The sequence below is a fragment of the Crotalus tigris genome, unplaced genomic scaffold (assembly GCF_016545835.1).
Source record: "Crotalus tigris isolate CLP2741 ecotype Arizona unplaced genomic scaffold, ASM1654583v1 scf7180000019496.3020429, whole genome shotgun sequence".
Classification (NCBI taxonomy): domain Eukaryota; kingdom Metazoa; phylum Chordata; class Lepidosauria; order Squamata; family Viperidae; genus Crotalus; species Crotalus tigris.
This window is the reverse complement of record NW_024097566.1, coordinates 690367-715494: the sequence shown is the minus strand read 5'-3', so window position 1 is coordinate 715494 and position 25128 is coordinate 690367. Positions and strand designations below refer to the sequence as shown.

Sequence of the window (25128 nt, the reverse complement as noted above, 5' to 3'; positions counted from 1 at the left end):
TATTGATGTGATTATTATTTTTAGGAATATTGGGAAAAAGTTATATATTTAATTGATATCTATCAAAAAATAGGAATTGTATTAACTCAATGTTTGCAAATAGGACATTTTGGGGAAAAGAGGAAATCAACTAAAACCATTATGTGGATTATGGATTATAGAAATCAACTGTTAGTGATTGTCTTACAAATGTAAACCCAGACAACACACTGTTCACCAATTATTAAGTGATTTATGTTTAAAAAATCAATAAAATATATTTTAAAAATACATTAACAGATATTTTCCTTCTAGGTAAATTCATTAGAATTAGTGGCAAAAAATCTTCAACAGAAGATGCTGCAGAAGCACTTTTGAAATGTAATGCAAAATATTTTGACATTACTTTTAGAAAGAAACGTATATTTTCCACCAGATTATAATCTAGCCATTTAATTTATTTCCTTCCTTCCTTCTTTCCTTCCTTCCTTCCTTCTTTTCTTCCTTCATCTACTTAAATCTCAGAACAATCTGGTAAAGAAGGTTGGGTTGAAATAAGTCATACAGTGAAAATTATGACTATTCATGAATTCTGATCTCCTGAAACAAATCCAGAATCTGTATATTATGCTATAGCATGAACTCTATTGCTGACAGATTTCAGAGATACTCTCAGATAGCAGAGAGCAATATGTTATTGCATTACTTTCTGACCAACAGCGTATCAGAGCATTATTAGTACCTTTACATTTCTGCATCAAAAACACTTCAATTCAGGACTATAATGTGCAGGACATGATACATATAGGCTCCCTTCTCTGTTATCCCGACATGGAGAAGAGCAAATGATTATCTAAATTCCTGAGAGAAGTGTCTGGAGGTCACCCTTTGAAAGAGGATCTTTGTGACCTGTGCAAATAAGAATACCACAAATACTTCTAAACAAGTAAAAGGTCACAACAGGGTCATGGCTTCAGACCTCCAGAACTACTGTTTTGCCTAAAGAGTTTGCTTACCGTGTAAATCTTTCATCCCTCATATCCAGGTCTGCCACTGTGATCAACTGGTCCAGTTTAAATTTAGTGTCAATAATTTCTGCATCCCGTGGAGAATATGTTCCCCCTTCTTTTTGCTTTTGACGAATTCTAAAACAACACAAAGGATATTGAATAAAATAGAATGTTTAATGTTATTCATAATTCTCAATCTCATCGGATCATTTCTGAAACATATTCTCCTATGCATAACTACAAAGAATAAATTTTAATATAACTCATCCCAGGTGATTTTGCATAGCATCACACTTTAACTTATAAAGTCCTTAAAATATGGAAACTATGCTATATTAACTATTCAATAAAAGGAAAAATAAAAATATAAAATGCTTATTTTTTATGTTTTGAATTTTGGAGATGTGGTATTATTACAAAGATTTGCACTCCAAATTGATAGCAGTTTTTCATTTGCTGTTTGCAGTTGTGTGTATTTGTTTCTTCTATATGACCAAAGTATCTCAATGTACTTGTTTTTTACTGGTTGTTCACTTTTGTGTCCAGTCCACATCCAGTAGCATCTATTTATTCTTGAGCATGTCTCTTGTTTTTCCATCCACACTTATTAAAAGTACCCTATTTTCAGAGTTTGTTTTATGTTCCTCTTGACATACACCACTCACATTTTTATACAGTAAGACATACATAATTTTTTAATCATTTATGTATGCTTTGTAATTGTCCCCTTTTGTGGTTTTCCTGTCAAAGAAAGCTTAATTTTGATTAAGTTTCAGATACATGCTCCTTGTTGCAATCTACACTATCTAATTTTCATTGCAAATTATTCAATTCAAAATAGTTTCTGGTTTTTTTTCATACAATATTCTTACTGTTTCTTCTAGCAATCAATATGCTTTCACTCTTGTTTTCTTTCACTCTCCCCTCCCCACAATATCTGCTCTTGACACCACCAAAAATTGGCTTGGGTTGTATTAGGGCAGAGAACAAAGAGATCATCATTTCACTTCTTTCCCTACAGAATGTGTGTGAGAAAGAATTCCAGAGTGTAGCAAGACCTGCAAGGGAAGACATTTTTTCAGGACAAGAAGTGGCAGGAATGTTCTTGCCTTCTGCCTCTGGAAGCTCATACACTAGACCTCCGTCATACTAGTCTTTAATTTGCTGATTAGGTTTCTATGCAATGCTTATACATTGTTGAATTAAGTTTATGACCTCTTATTATAATATATTCCTTGCTGGATATAAAGTTACAACAATACATATTTATTTGCCAATGGATTTAAAAATATAATTCATTTCAATTAATAAGCAAGATGGTGGCGCCTTGATTGGCTGCGGCTGCTTCAGCTCTCAAAAGTGTGGGGTTAGGGAGGGAAATGAACGTTCCAGACTGAAACACTTTTCAGAAATAGGGACAACTAAGCTGTGTTGGGCTGCTAAACTTTCATATGAACGTCAGTCCATATTGGAATGAAGAAATTCAGTGTGAAAGGAATAGTGGAGAAATCTGTTCAGGAGAGTCTGCATAGCCTCGGATTACTACAGAGGAGAAAATCAGGGACGGAAATGCCGGTGGTTGACACAGAGGGTGAGAGATCAGCTGCAAGGTCTGGAGGAGCGGGGAGGAAGAAAGGAAGTTGCTGGAGGCAGAAACAGCATTGTGCTCAGTGTTTTGAGCAGCAAAGGCAGTGTTTCAGGCTGAAGGGGCAGAGTAGAGGAGCAGCCATTGCAGCTGGGAAGTTTCCCTCCATTACTGATCATCTTCGGAAGAAAAGGAGGAGGTGTGACCGTAAGAGGAAACATGGCAAATGTGGAGGCCTAACAACTAGGCCAGTGGTTCTCAACCTGTGGGTCGGGACCCCATTTGGGGTCGAACGACCATTTCACGGGGGTCGCCAAACAAGGCTGTCCGCCATTTTTTCCCCCTTTTCTTTAGCCACGCCCCTGGCACCCAGTGATGTATAAGTGGTTGGGGGTCACCACAACATGGGGAACTGTATTATGGGGTCGCGGCATTAGAAAGGTTGAGAACCACTGAACTAGGCTAAAAACTAGACCATACAGAGTGTCTCTTCCATCTATTTTGTTTGCAAATGCTCGCTCCTTAGAACCAAAAATGGATTACCTGAGGCTGGATTTAACAACAAATTGCTGTGTCATTATTGCAACAGAATGACAATTGCTGTGTCATTATTGCAACAGAAACTTGGTTAAAGCCCTGTGTCCCAGATAGTGCTGTTAGCTTGATGGGATTTTCAACATTTCGAATGGACAGGAGTTTTACTCTTAGTGGCAAATCCCGGAGAGGTGATGTCTGTTTTTATATAAATGACAGATGGTGTAATAATGCCAAGGTGGTTTCAAGTCTGTGCTCCCTAGATGTGGAGCTTGTGACCATCAAATGCAGACCCTTCTATCTGTCTTATTATCACAGCTGTGTATAACCCCCTGATACAAACAGAGAAGAGGCCCTGAAGGTTCTCTATCATACCATCAGTGACTTACAAACTACTTACCCAGAGGGTACATTTATGGCAGTGGGAGACTTTAGCTTTTGAAAGCTACCCTGCCACATTTCCATCAATATGTGGACTTTGCAACCAGAGGGGACAATACACTGGATCTTGCTTATTCTAATGTCAAGAAGGCTTTCAAAGCTTTCCCCCGCTCTCACCTGGGCTCCTCTGACCATCTCTCAGTGCTGCTTATTCTAGCATATAAACCTTTATTAGTCAGAATGAAACCTATAGTAAAGCAGGTGAGGGTTTGGACAGAGGGAGCGATAGACTGCTTTGAGTGCACAGATTGGGGCATGTTTAAGCAGCTACTGATAATCAACATACAAATGTTGAGGAGTATGCCACCACAGTGTCTGCATATATCCAAAAGTGCATAGAAGATGCCTGTGTCCTGAAAAGCATTGTTGTGAGGGTGAATAAAAAACCATGGCTGACTTATGTAGTCCGCAAGATGCTGAAAGCACGGAATGTGGCTTTCAAATCTGGTGACATGCTGGCACTTAGAACAGCCAGAACAAATCTGAAAAGTGCCATAAAAGGTGCAAAGCAAGCTCATTGCCAGAAAATTCAGAACTTTTTTCAGGACCCAACAAACATCAGGCGAATGTGGCAAGGGATCCAGGCCATTATGGATTACAAAGTGGCTTCATCAAGATGCAAGGACGACACAGACTTCCTAAACAAACTGAATGCATTTTTTGGGGGTAGATTTGAGGCATCAAATAGCACTCCTGCTAGGAAAGCTATGCCCCATTCTGATGAGCAAGTGTCAAGCTTTGAGGTCACCTCTGTCCAGAAAACACTGCAGACAGTTAACATTCGGAAAGCAGCAGACCCAGATAACATCCCTGGACATGTCCTCAGGGAATGCGCAGAGGAGCTGGCTTGTGTTCTCACAGATATTTTCAACCTTTCATTGCAGCAGGCAGTGGTCCCATCATATTTTAAGACAGCCGTCATCTTGCCAGTGCCAAAAAAGTCCACAATTACAGGCCTCAATGATTACCATATGGTTGCACTGACATCCACCATTATGAAATGCTTTGAGAAGCTGATTAAGGACATTATTGTATCTAGCCTCCTGCCAGCATTTGACCCACTTCAATTTGCCTACTGACCAAATCGCTCTACGGAGGATTCTATTTCTTCTGTTCTCCATCTAAGCTTGAAGCACTTAGAGGAAAGAAGTTGTTTGTCGACTTCAGTTTGGCGTTTAACACAGTCATTTCCCAGCATCTAGTAGACAAACTGGGCCTTTGAGGCTTAAACACTCCTTTGTGCAACTGGATTCTTGATTTTCTTACCAACAGGCCCCAATATGTGCGAATACCTCTAATACCATTTTCTTGAGTACAGGTTCTCCTCAGGGCTGCATCTTAAGTCCGCCGCTGTTTGCCCTGTTGACCCATGACTGTTGTGCTAGGTTTGCCACCAATCATATTGTAAAGTTTGCATATGATACAACAGTAGTGGGCCTTATTCAGGATGACAAGGTGGAAGCTTACTGCAAGGAGGTTGGGGGGTTGGTGAACTGGTGTAAGGAAAACAGCCTAGTTTTAAATACCAGAAAAACCAAAGAGATCATTGTCGATTTCAGAAAAAGGCAGGCCCAGCCACACTTCTCTGTGCATTAATGATTCACCTTTGGAGATGGTTACCAGCATCAAATTCCTGGGTGTGCAGCTAACGAGTAGGCTGGCTTGGTCACTCAACAGTGAGAAACTGGTGAAGCTGGCACAGCAGCACCTGCATTTTCTGCGTCGCATGAGAAAAGCACATCTTCCTTCCCCTGTCCTGACCACTTTCTACAGGGGGACGATCGAGAGCATCCTGTCATACAGCATCACAGTCTGGTTTGGAGGCATCACTGCTTCAGACAGGAAGGCGGTGCAGAGAGTGGTGAGGATGGCCGAAAAGATCATTGGTAGCTCCCTCCCTCCCATCCAGGACATAGCACAGAAGCGTTGCTTGAGCAGGGTCCATAAGATCATCTGGGACACTACACATTCTCTTCACATCCTGTTTTCCTTGTTACCTTCTGGGAGGACGCTTCGTGGTATCCATAGCAAAACATCCAGATTCAGCCATAGTTTCATTCCATACAGCATTAACCTTGTGAACTCTCAAGCTTCCTCCTTCCATTATATATTCAAGTTGGACAGTATTTAATATTTATTTGTTATGTATATGTAGGGGTGTGGGTCCATACATATGTTGTATATAGTATGTTTAGGTGTGTGTATATGTATGTGTTTCACTTTGAGAGCGGGCAACTAAATTTCATTTTTGATGTATGCCATTGTGCCCACAGTAAAAAAATGACAATAAAGGTTATCTTATCTTATCTCTTATCTCATCTACTTCTAAAACTAAAAAAACAGCTCTTGCACCTAGATATGTACTTACCTTGCAAATGCATAAATTACAGCCACCAGGAGAACAATAGAGAGTATACATAAAGTAACTGCAAGTATTATTTCTACAGCTCTTTCAGATAGCCCATTACCTGTAATGTAGAGTCAATGTATATTAGGATTTAAACGCCAAACAGTTATCTGAAATCATATGCTAGTTATTATAATTGCTTCCTGACCATTGCTGCACATAGTCATAATGGCAATGATCAATACTAATAGATACAGCAATACATTTGCTAGCCTTTCTGAGAACCACCTCTTACCAATAATTTTTACAGCCTAAAAATGAATGAAATATCTTATTAAAGATATTAAACTGAGCCGAGGTGGTGCAGCAGTTAGAGTGCAGTACTGCAGGCCACTTTAGCTGACTGTGTTCAGCAGGTCAGCGGTTCAAATCTCACTGGCTCAAGGTTGACTCAGCCTTCCATCCTTTCGGGGTAGGTAAAATGAGGACCCAGATTGTTGGGGGCAATGTAAATATATATATACATTGCTTACTGGTGTACACCGCTTAGAGAGTGCTTGCACTTAAAGCGGTATATAAGTCTCATAAATAAATAAGTCTCATAAATAATAAATAAATGGCATGACCATTACCCCCCAAAAATGCAAGTGACCCCCTAGAGCAAGGGTATCGCAACTTTTTTCTCATTGCCAGCAATGGGGTGGGCGCAGTTTCGCCATGACGCATCCAGCCAGTGGGCCGGCAGTTTGACACCCCTGCCCTAGAGAAACTTAAATGAGATTACATACATTGACAGAATGACCAAGAGTCACAGGAGATGTAAAAGTCAATGGTCAATGCAGCCCTAAGCCTTTGATGCCAAGGCGTTATCTTTGTAACAACAGGGATACAGGTTCACTAGGACAGGGCTTTCCAACTTTTTCACCCATTGCACCACTTTTAGGATATGGCAATATCCGAGTACCACCAGTCACCTAGCAAGGTGTCAAAAGCTTGATGACCCAAAAAAAATAAATGGAAAAAGTGATAAAGTACAGATAGTCCTTGACTTACAACAGTTCGCTTAACGTGTTCGAAGTTACAGTGGCACTGAAAAACTGCCCTCCCCCAAGCCACAGCCAAGCAAGACACCTGTCTGCCCACTCAGCGGCACTCTTCCTCCTGTTTGAGGTTTTCATTGTTGCGAGCATTTCTGTTGGGGATTGGCAGCGGAGGTGGGGTGGGGGGTGTTTGGTTTTTCTTCCACCCGTCTGCTGGAAGGTTGCAGCAGGTTTTGGTCACTTCACATGACCCTGGGACATTGTGACCGTCATAAATATGAATCAAGCATCTGAATGTAAATCACAAGACCCTGGAGATGCTGCAACATTCCAGATGATCGGCGCTTCTTCTTGGCTCAGCAGAAGCGCCAGGATCAGCGCCAAGCTCCAGCTGGAGCCTGGCGCTGATCCTGGTGCTTCCGCTGAGCCCTGACAGCACTGCAGCTCCAGCCATCTCTCGCTCAGGCTTGTGCGGTGCTGCCACCGGTTCAGCTCATTCCCCTCCCCCGCTACCCCTTTTCTAGGATGGTTGCGTACCACCTGCCAGGTGCCAATGTACCACAGGTGGTACCCATACCACTGGTTGAAAATCCCTGCACTAGGAAGTTTTAAAAATGATTCATACAATTCTAATAAATAGACATGTGTGATGGAACATTCCTTACCTAAAGTTTTGATGGGATTGGAATAGTCTGAATCTGTATATTGACCTCTGATATTTGTTGCTCTGAATTTAAATCTATAAACAGCAAATGCATTACATTATACACACACACAAGCTTACTTTATACAGCATATAAATTGTATATATAAATTAAGGACACCATCCCTGTAGCTTGTAACATGCTTTGCAGCTCTTTGAATCCAGCTCTTTGGAGCATGATCAGGCATTGTAGACCCACACTTGCTAGCAATTCAGGTGTGTCTTTTTCTCAAATTGCATTGCAACTGTAAAGGGCAACTATGAAATTCCAGGAAAACATATGTCTGCTTCAAGAAGATACCAACTATTCCTGTGTGAATACCGCTACATGCTCCAAATCATTCAAAGCTGCTGCAAAATCCTGCATTTTTTCAAATTAATTTTTATTAAATAATTTTTTACAAAGTAAAAACAGCACAAATTTAAATAAAGAAAAGAATAAAGAAAAGTGATAAGTAAATAGAAAAGAAAGAAAAAATATAAAAAAGAAAGAGAAAGAAAGATATAAAGAAGTGGTTTCCAATCTTTATACCAGTTTATAAATTCATTTATATTTTATTTTCTCTCTCTAAGGTTACATTATGGCTGACATCTTTCTTTATTCTACCTTTTCTAATCCTCATATCCATATCATTACTTAATTGTTTTTTTGTATTTTCAGCAGAAAGTTCTAAAGAGTTTCCAATCACTAACAAATATAGGTACTGTCTTTTCCTTAATTAAATGTCAATTTTCTCATCTCTGTAAATTCTTCCAAAAATGCAAAACACATTTTATTGTAAATTGCCCAGAGTCACTCAGGTGAGATGGTTAGTATAAAATAAATAATACTTACACATATTGCTTTTTGGGTTTTAGTGGTCCATTGCAAATTTTTTCTTCACTTCCTGGTATCATACAAGTGCCATCAGCCCCTATTACATAAATATCTTCTTTGCTGCTCAGTCCTTCGTTCCCTTTTACACATGGAGGATTTGGAAAGCCTTCATTTACCAAATAAGGCCTTGCTTTATTAAAATATGCATCATACCACTTGGTGACATTGTCATCATTCTGAACTGAATTCCAAAAAAGAGCAGTGACATATTATATAGATAATAATTCCTGTTTGTTCTCTTCTTTTATTACTTACCACCTCTATTTGTGATAAATTATAGTGCAGCACACAAAAGCATACACAATTACAAATCTATTAGTCTTTATGTATGCATAATCTGTTAAAGAATAAAAAAAGAATTGTAATTTTATCTCTATAACTACCTTTATATACTTTTATTTCCATTTCTAAATAGAAAGGATAACATGACTCCAAATAACACCAAGAATTGTGGTGGGGGAAAAAAAAACAAATATTGAAAGCACTTATCACAAAGTTTGAATAACTTGACATGATACCACCATATCTTCATTTAATTTATTTATAGTGCAAAACTAAATTTATCTACTCAGACAGTAATTTAAAAAGCAGATTATTCATTAGTAAATGAGGACAGGGGTGCTATTTGATTAAATATAATATCCCATTTTTCAGAGGACCTAATATAATGTATATATTTACAAGAGTATTGAGTTTGAAAAATGGAATAAAAGCAATGGCAGGAAGATTTCTGTTTTCTCTGTTGCTAGTTTTCCTGCTCAATTTCTTTTGCTCATTCAAGTAGGATATTTTCTGTGAATCACATTCTTTTTGCGATTCATTTTAATTTATAATCCAACTGTAGTTCATGAACAACTCCAAAATGCATAAATCTCCATGAGCCAGTAAGACAAACAGAGGTTAAGAAAAGATAGAAATAGCAAGAAGATTCATAAATTCCTTTTAAGAAAAAAAATCCATACCTCCTGCTTCTGCAACAAGAATTTGTAATTTCTTAATAGGCCCATGATCATCATTATAGTAACAAACTGGCATATGAATAGTAATTGTAGTGGCTGTGACAAGTAATGTTCCACTAGTATCATAAACTGGCACTGGCTTCTTATTAGGTCTTGGTGGTTCTGTTTTGAGACAAATAAATGCTACAATGCTTTCCAGTTAAATCTCACAACAAAATCACAACAAATTTTTTAAAGCTACTATTCTGATAAATAGAGGAAGTTTCTAGATTTATAGCAAACCCCATCTTTCCGCCTCAATTCCCGCTTCACACCCTCCGATATTGTATTCTCACAATGCTATACTCTCATTGTTTTCTTTTTCATTGTTTATTCTATTGTTCCATTACTTTACTAATGCTATGTTTACAGTTCTTTTCATTTCTCCATTTTTATTGTTGTAAACTGCCTAGGGTAGCCATACAGCGAGGTAGGTGGCAAATAAATTCAATAAACAAACAAATAAGTAAATACTATTGAATTGAATCATAGCCATTTTATGATCCTATCAACAGAGATAATTCATAAATTGTAAATCAGTAGCTATCTGTTTTGCACTTCTAGGCATTTCTTTTTTAAGACAGGGAATTGTACTTATTTATATTTGCATAACTGAAATTATTATTGAAATACTACTACTAATAATAATAACAATAATAACAACAACAACAATAATAATGTTGGAAGGGACCTTGGAGGTCTTCTAGTCCAACTCCTGGCTCAGGCAGAAAACCCTATACCATTTCAGACAAATGGCTGTCCAGTCTCTTCTTAAAAACTTCCAGTGTTGGAGCATTCACAACTTCTGGAGGCAGGTTGTCCACTGATTAACTGTTCTAACTGTCAGGAAATTTCTCCTTAGTTCTAGGTTGTTTCTCTGTTTGATTAGTTTCCCTCCATTGCTTCTTGTCCTGCTTTCAGGTGTTTTGGAGAATAATTGACTCCCTCTTCTTTGTAGCAACCCCTGAGATATTGGAACACTGCTATCATGTCACCCCTAGTCCTTTTCTTCATTAAACTAGATATACCCAATTCCAGCAACCATTCTTTATATGTTTTACCCTCCAGTCCCCTAATCATCTTTGTTGCATATATTACTATGGTAATATCATTGAATTATATTACTATGGTAGAGATTGTGCAAATAAAACTAAGATATGTTTCACAAGGAACTGGAAAATATGAATCTCATTCACAACACTATAGGGCTACCCATAGTGTTTCAAGTTATTTTAATCCATATTATTATTTGAATTCAACTTCCACTGTGTTAATGGAACATTAACATTGTTTGTTAATGTTTTAATAAATTTGTTCAGGATTTCAGTCTTTGTATACTTTAATAAATTATTCAATTCAGTATTACGCCACTTGTGCAAGATCAAACTTTATTTTGATTACTTGCATTATAATACAATCAAAATAGTATGATTGGTTATGATCAGACAGAGAATGAAACAAGATATATGCTTATTAAATTCCAGTAACCAGTATATAAAAAACCAATTGAAAGCAAGCTGATGTTATATTTCTGCAGTCACTGGCTCTACTATAAAACTGTAAAAGATTTATAGTTTACCTTTAATATCTGTTGTTATTCTAAGTTGAATCTTTGGTCCTGCACCAGCACTATTGATTGCATATACCTAAACAAATAAAAAGTCTTTAACATGTTTAGTCTAACATTAATTAATGCATCAATTAATTATATTTCACTATGTAAATCTATAGGGATACATATATAAAATAAAAAGTACATGGGAAAATAAGATTTTATTCTGAACATACTAATAACTTCATTGAAGTCAGTGGGTTTTATTTCTATGTATGGAACAGTGATTTTTTTGCTATTCATTTTTCATTATATATTTTGATAACTTCAAGATAATTGAAGTAAAATTAAAACAGGAACTCCAATTGCATTCATTCATTTTATAAATCTCTGAGCACAAAGGGTCCATTGGAACTGAGCAGCCAGAAAATTTAAATATATAAATTTAAATAAATAAATAAATCCTACTCAGTTTGTTTTATATTTAATTTAAACTTATTATTGATTGTGGAAAAAAGAGTTCAACTTACACTGATATTATATGTGTGTCCGCCTTTTAATCCCTCTATCATGGCAGTGATTGACTTGTTTGTTCTGTCTATAATACTTAAATTATAAATCTGAAAGATGTCTGTGTCATCGTCTTTATATACCATAGCTTGATATATTTGAATATTCCCATTGAGTTCAGAGGGTGGTAAAAACATCACCTGAAATTTTGTTACTTCATCTGGTATCTTCTGAAAAGTTACATTGTTAAGTGGGTCCCTGGGCACTGAAAAAAAATTAATAGCTGATGAAACAATTAAAACTATGGCTAGGCATCTGGAGTCTAAAAGATTAGATCTTATGGACCTTTTTCATAAAAATAATTTAAAAAATGAATTTGTGACATGGTTTTGGTAATTCAACAGGATAGATTAAAGAAAGAAGAGAGTCATGATGTAAATTTAGAGAGGTTTAAATAATGTTCATAAATACTGTGAAGCATCAGAAGTTATTTATACTTTTTTTCTTTCTTTTCTACTTTTCTTAACTTTTTTTCTTTTCTTACACATTTTGTTTTTTCTTTGATTTCTTTCTTTCTTTCTTTTTGTAGCCTACGTAAATTTCTTTGAAAAAGCAATCTAAATAGTACCTTAAATTCTTAATAAAAAAAAATTATTGGCATAGATTTTTCAAAAGACCTTAAGAAGCAAAATCTATAGTGAATTTGCCTGTACTGTATTACATTTGGGAAAAATATTGGTTTTTTTAAAATATTCAACAGATTAACCAAGGCTTAAAGCTGAAGATAATAACTGATAAATTAAACTCCCCTGTGATATTAAGTTCGAGGTAAATCAGATAAAAATTACATGGTTCACCTTTCTTTTATAAAGAAAAACAGATAAGCTGAAAATTTTAATGGCAGTGAGGGGGTTGTATATATATTTCTTTCTATATGTGATATGACAGTGCATGGGATATTTTGTTGTTTTAGAGAAGTGTTTAAAAATTATTGATGCTTTTAATTTTTTTTTACAGTTTTGGTTGTAATTTACTTTGTAATGTTTATATATTCAGATAGCTAATAAAATGAACAAATGGAATTAGTGACTTACCTGCTTCAAAAGTGGAAACAATAACTGAAGCACTAGACTTGCCTTCAGTATGTGCAGTCTGAACATCTCCTACAAAAGCAGTGACTACTATGGAATACCTTGTAAATGCTCTCAATCCTGAAATACTTAGAGTCTTATCCTCATAATTTGCTTTGATAAATGAAGCTTGATAGTAATCTGTATCCACCTGTACCAAGCAGGGGCAAGATTAAAAGATAGTGTTATTAGATTATTAATAAGAAACATTGGATGAGATATCATCAATGGAAAACTGTGTTAACAGGACTAGATGGATGGTCATCTACCTGTGCAAGAAAAAAAAAGCACAGAGCATGTTTGGGGTGGGTAAATTTAAGGAATAACACAAACAGATATAGCATGCATAATGACTTTGTCATGCTTTTTTATCCCAGTACTAATGCAATAAATTTTCTTTAGATCTTGTATTTGGCTATATAGTAGGGAATTCTTTAGAGGACCTTTAATCCAGAAATCGTTGGCATAATTTTCCAGATATTTTTCTGTGAGAATACTTTGCAGTGCACAAAACTGGAGATTCATCATGCTTTTTTATCAGTTATCATAACAAACTGATAATTTTGGAGGATTAATTCTTAAAGCATTAGTAGATGAAATATAATAATTTAAAAACTAAATGATAAAATGTAGTCAGATAAACTTATGGCAACCATAAAGGATCTTTGTTCAAATAATAGGTTTGCAATGCGGCATCTGAGATTTGTGGTATATTTAAAACTAAAACATATTGAGAAAGCCTGGGTTTTGGACATCTGAACTAAAAGGCTTTGGTTATCTTAATATTGAAATCTGATTGTATATGCAGTAAGTCAAAAATTCAGCAGAGAATGATTATTTTTATAAGGTGGGATTCTGTTTCAGAAGTTTCCTCACAGGATCTCCATTTCAAGTGGATAAATCAATGATGGAAGTAGAAAAAGTCCCAGATGTAGAACATAACAACATTTTATAGAGATGAGCACCAAAACATTTTTACATGTTTGTCATATTCCAATTTTCTTTTCTATTATGAAACAGAAAAAAAGAAAATGAATGTCTACAGTAGCAGTCCCAGAGGGTCATATCTATGGAAGATGCAGCTGCTAAGCGACTAAAATAGTTTAAGCACATATTTTGTTTGACAGATGTGCTTTAGTGTCCCCACTGAGAATTAACCTTAAATAAAGATTCTGATGTACTAAACAGACAGTGATTTCATGGGATGACTATCAAGGGACAAAGTATTTTTTCATATATCACTGTTCCTTATAACAATATAGGAACATAATAAGACGTCTTCCATTTCCACAATGCTAAGATGTGTGCTCTGTTTCTGCCTGGTTCACAGACCTGTTGAAAGTGGTAGCTCATTTCTCACGGAAAACCAGCTAAGACCATTTCATTATCATTAACTTTTTTCTAGAATGTATGTGTATATGCACAGTGCACACAAACATGGGCATGTTCAGCTTAAAAATAATACTGGGGACATTATGATGCAGTGAATAAAAAGCATTCAGTAGACCGGGCTTTAAATCCTTGTTTAGTAAAGAACCACACTAGGTGGCCAGAGGCAAGCCTCAAAAGAGTTGAAGTAAATCATATGTGTTAAAGGGAGCTGAAAATGCAATAAAAATGATGTAGGATTGGTCAACACTGAAAAACAAGAAATACAGTACTTGATCCTTAAACAAGAAAGAAAGAAAGAAAGAAAGAAAGGAAGAAAGGAAGGAAGGAAGGAAGGAAGGAAGGAAGGAAGGAAGGAAGGAAGGAAGGAAAGGAAGGAAGGAAGGAAAGAAGGAAGGAAGGAAGGAAGGAAGGAAGGAAGAGACAATAAATAACTGAAACAGTTAAAACTAAAAATAATTTAAACAAAAATAATTACTAGAGGATTTTGCTTGCAGTTTCAGTGTATATAAAGGCCTGAAGGGAGAGGAGAGGAAGAGACAGTCCTATTACAAGAATGAAAGATTATTTATAATGCATTGGATTTCATTCAGTACAGGTAGTTCTTGTCTTACAACAGTTCGTTTAGTGACCATTCAAAGTTACAACAGCACTGAAAAAAGTGGCTTATGACCATTGCAGCATCCCCATGGTTAAGTGATTTACATTTGGATGCTTGACAAATAGTTCATATTTATGACAGTTGCAGCATCCCAGGGTCATGTGATCCCCTTTTTACAATCTTCTGAGAAGCAAAATCAATGGGGAAGCCAGATTCACTTAACAACCATGTTACTAATTTAACTTAACTTAATTTGTTAAGTGATTTACTTAACAAATGTGGCAAGAAAGGTCATAAAATGGGGGGAAACTCACTTAACAAGTTTTTCATTTAGCAACATAAATTTTGGCTCAATTGTGCTCATAATTTGAGGACTACCTGTAGATTGCTAAACAAACATTGATTTTAAAAGTTAACAAATTATTATGACCAAAGATAAAAATTCAGAATAATATTATAGTAGCGGAAACCATCAGATATCTTTGCCTTACAAAGATTGATACAAGCCATAGCATATTCCATTAAAAAGAAATCAATCCTTCTTAATTTTCTGCTTTTTTAAAAAAAAAAGTAGAAGTGTATACAGTAAATAACATTAATTGATTATATAATTTTGATCTAATTTTTCATATAATACTTGTGTCAGTGACCAGCTGTACAAATAGTGCTTAGAGCACTGACCTCATTTGAGCCACACCTTCAGAAGCTTAACAAGTGCTAAGAATTGGAAACTTCCTCCAAGAAAATAATTAGTCTTCTGAAGTAAGTTGATAATATAAGTACCGGTAATCCTTGACTTATGACTACAAATGGGACTGGCATTACTGATACCATCATAAATCATTGCTTGCATAAGTTGAGTTTTACCTGATTTACAACAATTTAACAGTGGTAATTAAGCAAATGATACAGCTTCTCCAAAATTTCAATGGGATTTTTTTTTTTGCTGGAAATCAATCACAAAACACTGCAATTGGTCATAAATGCGAGCTGGTTTTCAAGCACTCTAAAATTGCGATCACATAACGATGGGTGTGGTGCAGTGGTTGCAAATGGAAATACAGATTATAAGTCATTTTTTCTGAGCCCATTGTAATTTTGAACTGTTTTTAAATGAATGGTCTTAAGTCAAGAACTTTCTGTGATTATATTTAGGGATATCTTAGAATTGTGATATTATAGAGAAATGGAGTTCGCTTTGAGAATCAGAGGCTTGAGGGAAAACATGCAAGAAAATTTGAGGGAGGTGGTGGCAAATGATATTGCTGCGATACTTGAGAGGGAACCAGAAGAGATATTGAGGGAAATAGAGAAAATATTTAGAGTTAACTCGTGGATTGCAAAGCAGAGAAATTTACCAAGAGATGTGGTGGTTTATTTTGGAAAAAGATCTTTACGTAATGAAGTAATACAAGCATTTTACAACCAGAGATTTCAGATTGCTGGTCAGGATGTGATAATTTTAAAGGAGATTCCATCAAAAATTTTAAGAAGAAGGAAAGATTTTGCCTTTTTATCAGAGGAACTTAAAAATGGCAGATGCCATTCAGATGGGATATCCCAATTGGAATTGTGGTGAGCCATGCGGGGACACATTATAGACTTAATACAATTGCAAAGGCAAAAGAGTTTTATATGTCTGTCCTGGGAGCTCGCTCACCACCACCTTTACGCTTTAAAGCTCTTGATGTGAAAGAGGGAGAGCAACTGGCTGGAGATGCGGCATCAATGAAAGCTGGAAAATTACAGGCTGTGCAGCAGTCTGTTGAGGTGAAAGAGCAGAGAATGACCCGAGCAGCTCATAGACGAAGAGAAAAAGAGCAATATGAGATGGGTATAAAAGAGTCTACTCAAGAATCTGTTTCTGAGCCTGTGGGAGGAGCAAGACCCAAGAGATCTTCGATTCGATCCTCGATGTTAGATCTTCAAGCAGTCTTCTCCAGGCTTGCAGCTGGAGGAGATGGCAAAGCTCCTGACCTGGAATGTTAATGGCTTAAATTCTCCTCAGAAATGAAAGAAAATATTTCATTATTTGAAACAATATAATAATGATATTATTTGTTTGCAGAAAACTCATATTATCTCAAAGGATCAAAAATATTTGATAAATGCCCGATTGGGCTCTCATTTTGTATCTTCTGCTCCAGAGAAAAAAGGGGGTGCTGTTATTTATGTTAAGAAAAATTTGTCAGCTAAATTAATAGATTCAGACATTCAAGGAAGATATGTTATGATTGAAGTGGTGTTATATGGAAAGAAATTGCTTATAGTGGGCTTGCATGCTCCTAACCAGCAACAAAAACAGTTTTATAAGTTTTTACATCAAAAATTGATTTCATTGGATTATAAATCTGTGATCCTGATGGGAGATTGGAATGATGTTTCGGATACATATAAGGATAAGAAAGGATTTTCCACTTTTTTCAAGCCAGCTAAATTACCAAAGGCTTTTTTTGAACTGAAAGAAGATTTGGAATTGAGAGATATCTGGTGGGAGCGCAATATGGATGAGAGGGACTTCACTTTTTTTTCTGATAGGCACCAATCGTTTTCAAGAATTTTTTATTACTATAGATTTATATTTTAGTGTTAAAAATGTAAAAAATTTTCCAAGGACACTTACTGATCATACTCCTGTATGGTTGGAATTAATTCCTGAAAAGGAGGAAAGAAGATGGTGGAGGTTGAATGAAAATTTATTTAGATATGAAGCGAATGTATTGAAACTTAGAGAACATTTAAAGGAATTTTTTACTTTAAATATGTTTAAGGAAACTTCAATGTCAATGGTGTGGGATGCAAGTAAGGCTTATATGCGGGGATTTTGATTCAAATGAATAATTCTTATAGGCGAAAACAAATGCAAAAACGTAAAGATTTGGAGGAGGAGATTAAAATAAAAGAAAAAATATTAATTATGAATCCTTTGGAGAAGAATGTAAAGGCTTCTATACATTTGCTTAAATCACAATTTAATATGTTAATGGCTGACCAGGTTGCAACTAATTTACATTTTATGAGACATAATACATTTTGTAATGCAAATAAACCTGGCAGGTGGTTAGCTTATCAATTAAGGAAGAAACAGAGGTTGAGAATTATAGATAAAATAAATTATAAAGGTAAGGTGGTTTTTCAGAAAGAATTGATAAAAAAATCTTTTTTAGATTTTTATACAAAATTATATATGGACCAGAAGGTTCAGAGTTTGGATATAGATAAATATTTACAAGATGCTCATTTTCCTAGATTAACTAATGATCAAAGAGATGAGATTAATGGGATAATTACCTCACAGGAAATTATTAAGGCAATTAAACAATTAAAAGTTGGTAAAGCACCTGGTACGGATGGATTGACATCAATTTATTATAAAACTTTAAGTGAGGAGATGATTGAGCCTTTAAAGGAACTTTTTAATAGAATTTTATTGGGTTCGGAGACACCTCTATCTTGGAGAAGAGCCTTTATATCTTTAATTCCAAAAGAGGATCAAGATCTTACTTTACCTAAAAATTATAGATCTATATCTCTTTTGAATACAGATAATAAAATTTTTGCAAAAATTTTGGTAAATAGACTTATGATGGTATTGAATCAAATTATACATACTGATCAGACTGGTTTTATAATTGGGAGGTATATGAAGAATAATGTTAGACAAATTATTAATTTAATAGAATATTTGGATAAAAACAACCAGATCCCTGTGGGTCTGATTTTTTTAGATGCGGAAAAAGCTTTTGATCAATTAAATTGGCAATTTATGTTGAGGTTGGTTGAAGAAATGAATTTTGGGGAAAAATCTTTGCAAGCTTTTAGAAGTATTTATCAAAAACAATCAGCGCAACTTATAATTAATGGAGGTTTATCTGAGGTTTTTCAAATTGAAAAGGGCACAAGACAGGGGTGTCCTCTGTCTCCGTTGTTGTTTGTTTTAACATTAGAGATTTTGTTGATTAAAATTTGTGAATCATCTAAAATAAAGGGAATAATTATTAATAAGGGAGAATATAAATTAAGAGCTTTTGCAGATGATTTGGTTGTTAATTTGTCTCAACCAACTGATTCAGTATGATGAAAGTTAGCCCAGAAGGAAATATTAAAAAGGGCAGAAAAATATATTTTTCCTCAAAAGGACTTTTTAAAACCAAACTTGGCCCCAAATCTATCTCTCTGCCCCAAGCAAGACTTTAGCCCTATACAAATGCAAATGTAAAACCATCAGAAAGTTGGAGCTAGAGCAATCAAGAAGACAAAAGAGAAGATCTGCATACCCCACCCAAACTCTAGGAGTCAGCCCCATCACCTGGGAAGCAGGATATGATAACAGAATTAAACCACAGATATCAAGGCCTAGACAAACACTCAGAAACAGTCTCAAGGTTCATGCCACAGGAACAGGAAACTATTCCAAACAAAAGGCTAGGGGGGGTATAAAACCTACTGCCCATGTGCTCAATCTCTCTCTGTGCTCTCTGCCCCTTCTCTCTCCTCTGCACTTTCCTGAAGAACCATCTTTCTGCAATAAACTGTAACCTTCTTCCCAAAGCAGTCGCCATGTTTGCTTATTTATTCCCGGCTTGGATGAACCAGGATGAAGACTTTACTTCTAACAATTTGGCATCCCGAGATGGGACTCCAAGCTAACCTCTCCAATGGACTGAGACTGGTAAGCCCCATCTTGCTGGCAGCAGACCCCCTTGTGTCTGTGGATGGGTTTCCCAGGCCTTGCCCATGTGGAGCTAGGGTAGTAAAGGGAGTTTTGAGAGTTTGAGCTCAAGGGCTGCTTTGGAAAGAAGATGAAGGTGAGTACCTCTAAATTTTAAGTTAAAAGCCCAGGGGAACAAAGAAAATGTGTGTATTTCTGTTTGTGTGAATGAGAAGATCTTTTTTTCCCAATCACAGTTGGACTTTGCTGCTTCTGGCCTTTCCTAGCCGCAGAAAGGATCTGTTTAATTGGCAGAACCTGGAAAGCATGGGGGTTGGCCAGAGCACAGAACCTTTTGTTAGGGAAAAGGGAGAGACTGTGTGAAAATGAAATGGAATGAGTGAATGAAAGAATTGGATTTGGGCAACTAGCTGGTAAGGCCCTGTAAGCAAAGCAAAGTTTGGAAAGAAGTCTCACAAGGAGACTTCGACTGTTAGGAAAGAAGTCTCATAAGAAGACTTCGACTGTTAGGAAAGAAGTCTCATAAGAAGACTTCAACTGTATTAGGAAAGAAGTCTCACAAGGAGACTTCGACTGTGTTTGGAAAGAAGTCTCACAAGGAGACTTCGACTGTATTAGGAAAGAAGTCTCACAAGGAGACTTCGACTGTGTTAGGAAAGAAGTCTCACAAGGAGATTTCGACTGTGTAGTGTATAAAAATAGACTTTGCTTAGGGCTTTGCTGGGAAACCAATTTGGCTAAATAAAGGTACTTAAAAGGGAAAATAAGAAATAGTGATTCTCTCTCTCTCTCTCCTCTATGCAACCACGTGGTATGTTTAAAATGTGTGCCTTCCCTAACTTGAGTTGTCTGAAATTTATGGTGGGAATGACTAGGATGTGTAAAACTAAGACTTCTGTTCTCTTGTATTTGTGTATATATGTTTGTCAAAGTCTGTGTGTGAGAGGTAAATGTGACTGTTAACTGTTTCAAATCCAAAGGAAAAAGAATTTTAAATTCTGCTAGAAATCATGCTTAAAAATAAGCCACAAAAAGGAAATACCTCACTCTGTTTGTCTGGCCAACAAATAGAGTGAAGAAAAAAAAATGTGTTTGTTTGTTTGTTTGTTTGTTTGTTTGTTTGTTTTCCTTTCTCTCTGTGTACACTCAAGAACAGCCTTAAGTTACCAGGAGGGATTGTTTTAAGTTTATCTGTTGGAAAAGTTTCACTTGCATTTACTGTATGTGTTTTATCTATCCTTTTCCTGAAAAATGTGTGTCTATCTACAAGAGCCTTTTGAAGCTCAAGTCTGCTTGTCTGGGGAAATAATTTTCCTAAGTTACTTTTCACATCCTAAAACTTACTGGTGAAACTACTATGAAATTTTTCTGAAACAACTAAGCATTTTCGAATCTCTAAAATAATGTGGTCTATTTTAGAATAAATGTTAAAGGCAGATTCTCCTGCCCTTGGCAAGTTGCACATATTAAAATATTAGGCTTTTAAAATTATTTGGAGTTTTCAGCATTTTCAAACTGCCTGCAAGCTACCCCCCTTCCAATTCTTTTCCTGCCCTTTGTTCTCCATACCTTTTGTCTGCCTCTCCTGGTAATGTCCACCCAGAAAGTGGGGGGGAGACCTTGTTCTTGTATCTTTCAGCCCTGAAACCCTCTCCCAAGCCTTTGGAAGCAGAACACACAGACCCAGATGCTGCCTCCATCCATTTGAGCCATGGAATTGAGTTTTGAATCCAAAACTAAAAAGCCACCATGCAACCTAAGTTGAAAATCTTCCCAAGTCCTACCATTTCCTCAGATGCCTGTGAGAGCTGCAGAAGGAAGGATTCCTGGTGCCATGTGAAGCCTCAGAAGAGAAAATTAAGACTGTGGGGGGAGGGCGGAAACTCATTGTAAACTTTTCTTTCTTGCCCCATTTGTATTGTAACAAGCCAGTTGAATGTATTAGTGGAGAGATGGCATTTAGGAATAGGTGGCAGAACAAGTACTGAACACCTTGGACTTCTATCTGGTGGGAGGGAAAATTTATCCAGAATGTTTGTGTTGACTATTTTGTAAAAGTAGCTGCATATACATGCACACACACACAGACACCATTCAGAATCACACTTGAGTCTATCCCCTCCACCTACCTTTAGTGAAGTTCCCCAGGCTGATTTTTGCTCTGTTGCACCAAAGCTTTGAGGGATCAACTTCCAACAGATAACAAGGGGGAGGGAACTAGGCCCCCTCAGGTGATTTGCAATTCATATGCCCTGGCTAAGGAAGCAATAGGAAATCCCAAACTTATGCCCTGAATATTTTGCACTGTTGAGCTCAGATTGGGATTCCTAGAGCTCATTATGTGCAATTTAAAGAAAAATTTAATAGCCTGGCATACTGTATGGCTACCTCAATTGGGCATTACAAACCTGGATGCACTGAATTAAGAGCTAAGGCAGGAAACAACCCTTGAAATTGGGCAGCCAGTGATCATGTACTAAGAAAAACCATGGCTGTGAAGAATTTTGGGAGGTATGCAAACCTGACTGGAAGCTAAAGGGGATATCCAACATTTGAAAATGATTGGCACAGAATATTGGACACTATAAATTTCTTTTCCACTTAACAAAATTTTGCCCTGACTTTTAGAACTTTATGGGTGCAAGCTCCCCTTTTGGGAGCCACTAAAGGGATCTTTTTCTGCTGCCTCCATTAATGTCTTATTTTATTATTATTATTTTGCTTAACAGTTTAAAAGCTTGCCTACCAAGTCTCCCTGACCAGATCAATTTTAATGTTGTGCCAATAAGTGTGTCATAAATACACACTTAAGGCACAAAGCGGGGGATTGATGAAAGTTAGCCCAGAAGGAAATATTAAAAAGGGCAGAAAAATATATTTTTCCTCAAAAGGACTTTTTAAAACCAAACTTGGCCCCAAATCTATCTCTCTGCCCCAAGCAAGACTTTAGCCCTATACAAATGCAAATGTAAAACCATCAGAAAGTTGGAGCTAGAGCAATCAAGAAGACAAAAGAGAAGATCTGCATACCCCACCCAAACTCTAGGAGTCAGCCCCATCACCTGGGAAGCAGGATATGATAACAGAATTAAACCACAGATATCAAGGCCTAGACAAACACTCAGAAACAGTCTCAAGGTTCATGCCACAGGAACAGGAAACTATTCCAAACAAAAGGCTAGGGGGGGTATAAAACCTACTGCCCATGTGCTCAATCTCTCTCTGTGCCCTTCTCTGCCCTCCTTCTCTCCTCTGCACTTTCCTGAAGAACCATCTTTCTGCAATAAACTGTAACCTTCTTCCCAAAGCAGTCGCCATGTTTGCTTATTTATTCCCGGCTTGGATGAACCAGGATGAAGACTTTACTTCTAACAAGTAGTAGAGTTGTTGCAGATTATAAGTCAGTATGGGCATGTTTCTGGTTTTAAAGTTAATAATAATAAGACTAAAATTTTAACAAAAAATATGTCTAATTTGGATAAGGAAACGTTAGTTAATTTGACAGGTTTTGAAATTGTAAAAAAGGTGAAATATCTAGGGGTTTATATAACTGTTTCTAATGCAAAACTTTATAAAAATAATTATGAAATGTTATGGCTTAAAATGCAGAAGTATTTGAATGATTGGAAGAAATTGCAACTATCTTTGTTAGGGAGAATTGCTGCAGTGAAAATGAATCTTCTGCCAAAATTTCTTTTTTTGTTTCAAATGATACCTATTTTAAAGAAAGAGGCAAATTTAGAAGAATGGCAGAGGGGTATTAATAGATTCATTTGGGGTGGGAAAAAAACAAGAGTTAAGCTTAAAATTATTCAAGATGTTCGCGAGAAAGGTGGACTCAAGGTGCCGAATTTAAAATTGTATTATGATGCGGTGGTTTTGACTTTGATTAGTGATTGGGTTAACTTAACAAACTTAGCTATACTTTTTTTTGGAAGAATGGGATTTATTATTTGGATGGCACGCATCCAAATAATTTAATTTATAATAAAAAGGTGGATAGGGTTTTTAAATCCCATGTTTTAAGAATTGCCTTACTGCATGTCTGGAAGAAATATTATAGGTTAAATTCTAGAATACCATCGTGGGGAATTCCTGGGCACGCTATAGAAGGGATAAGGAAAGGAGTGAAAATGGATAGGATTTCTTATAAGCAATTGACTAAGTGGGAAGGGAATAAGTGGCAATTAAAATCGATGGAGGATTTAATGCAAGAAAATATTACTTATTCTTGGTTTCAATACAGGCAATTATTAGAAAGATGGAGTATAGATCAAAAAGTGGGTTTTACTGCGGAAGATGTGAATTTGGTGAAACAAATTAGAGATCAAAATCGATCCCATATAAAAAGAGTTTATAATGTTTTGGTGGAATTGGATTCAGAAACAGAATTAGTTAAGGATTGTATGGTTAAGTGGGCCCAAAATTTTGAAGAGCCGATTCCATTGGATACATGGGAGATAATTTGGGTGAGGAATGTTAAGTTTACCCAAGCTCAAAATTTACAAGAAAATTTTTATAAAATGTTTTATAGATGGCACCTTGATCCACAAAAGATGTCTCATATGTACCCCAATTTACAGCCCAAATGTTGGAGATGTGGTTGTATAGATGCAACGTATTATCATATTTGGTGATCATGTAGAAATATAAAGGCTTTTGGGATTAAGATTTGGTGGAATATTCAAAAAAAATTTAATAGAAGGATAAAATTTACACCACAATTATTTTTGTTAGGTATTATTGAAGATTGTGATAGTAAAGAGATTATTTTAAATGCTGAATTTTATTACGGCGGCAAGGTTATTGATTGGGCAATATTGGAAAAAAGATTCCTTGCCTACCTTAGAGGAATGGTTTTTTAAAGTTTCTTATTTATCAGAAATGGCTAAAATCTCGGCTTATCTGAAAGACCATTCACAAGAGAGATATAATTCTGTGTGGAAAAGATGGGTAAATTTTGTTCAGAATAAATATGGGATTAGAAAGTATTATTTAGCTTTTGAATAACTTATAGTGTAAAGTTGTTATGGTTAGATTTGTTGATTTTAATGTTGATTTTAATGTAATGGAGTTAAAGGGTTTTTTTAATTTTTTTAGGATTTATGTATAGTTGATTGATGTTTATTTAATTTTTATGTTTTTTCTTCTGCTGTTTTTAGCTCTGTATTCAGCTCTGGGAAGGGGGGGAGGGTTAATGGGGGGGTGGAGGGAGGGAGGTGGGGAGGGATTTTATTGTAAAAAGTTTATAAAAATTTCAATAAAAAAAAGAATTGTGATATTATCTGAGACCTTAGGAATGCTGTTTCTGTGTGGTCCTTGATTTGATTTCAAGGCTATTATGCAATCTATGGAATCTGTTTAGACTTTTCATACAATTAACAAGTAGTCCTTGTTTAGCTATTGTACATGATAATAACACAAAAGTAACCTAATCACTGGTAGTTTAGCAAGCAATCCTTACATTTGTAACTTTTACAAGTCTGTAAACCAAAGGAAAGCTGAAGTAAGGACAGTTATGGTTTCACCTAGTGACCATTTTGATTTATGACTGATTGCCAGACCCAATTGTGTGCACTAAATGAAGACTGCCTGCATTACATCCCTTCCTTGTATTTTGGGAGAGAGATGAATTAGATAGGATAAGAACAATGCTATTAGAAACAAAATGGTATGACCACTAACTTTATATTCTGGCCTAATCCACTATTTGCTTTAACCTTGCCTACTAGAAAACCTCCAAACAGAGAAAATAGTTTT

At 36.1% G+C, this 25128-nt stretch overlaps 1 protein-coding gene across 1 annotated transcript in view; it reads right to left on the bottom strand.

Moving 5' to 3' along the window:
- Positions 1-25128, bottom strand: part of PTPRQ (protein tyrosine phosphatase receptor type Q) — a 155844-nt gene that overhangs the window by 23253 nt on the left and 107463 nt on the right. The window contains exons 36-43 of the mRNA XM_039362963.1: positions 12671-12857; positions 11597-11841; positions 11094-11160; positions 9479-9637; positions 8475-8697; positions 7602-7675; positions 5918-6017; positions 996-1124 (exon numbers count right to left, since the gene is read on the bottom strand). Of these exons, the coding sequence (XP_039218897.1) occupies positions 996-1124; positions 5918-6017; positions 7602-7675; positions 8475-8697; positions 9479-9637; positions 11094-11160; positions 11597-11841; positions 12671-12857 (1184 nt within the window). The remainder of the gene's footprint in view (positions 1-995; positions 1125-5917; positions 6018-7601; positions 7676-8474; positions 8698-9478; positions 9638-11093; positions 11161-11596; positions 11842-12670; positions 12858-25128) is intronic.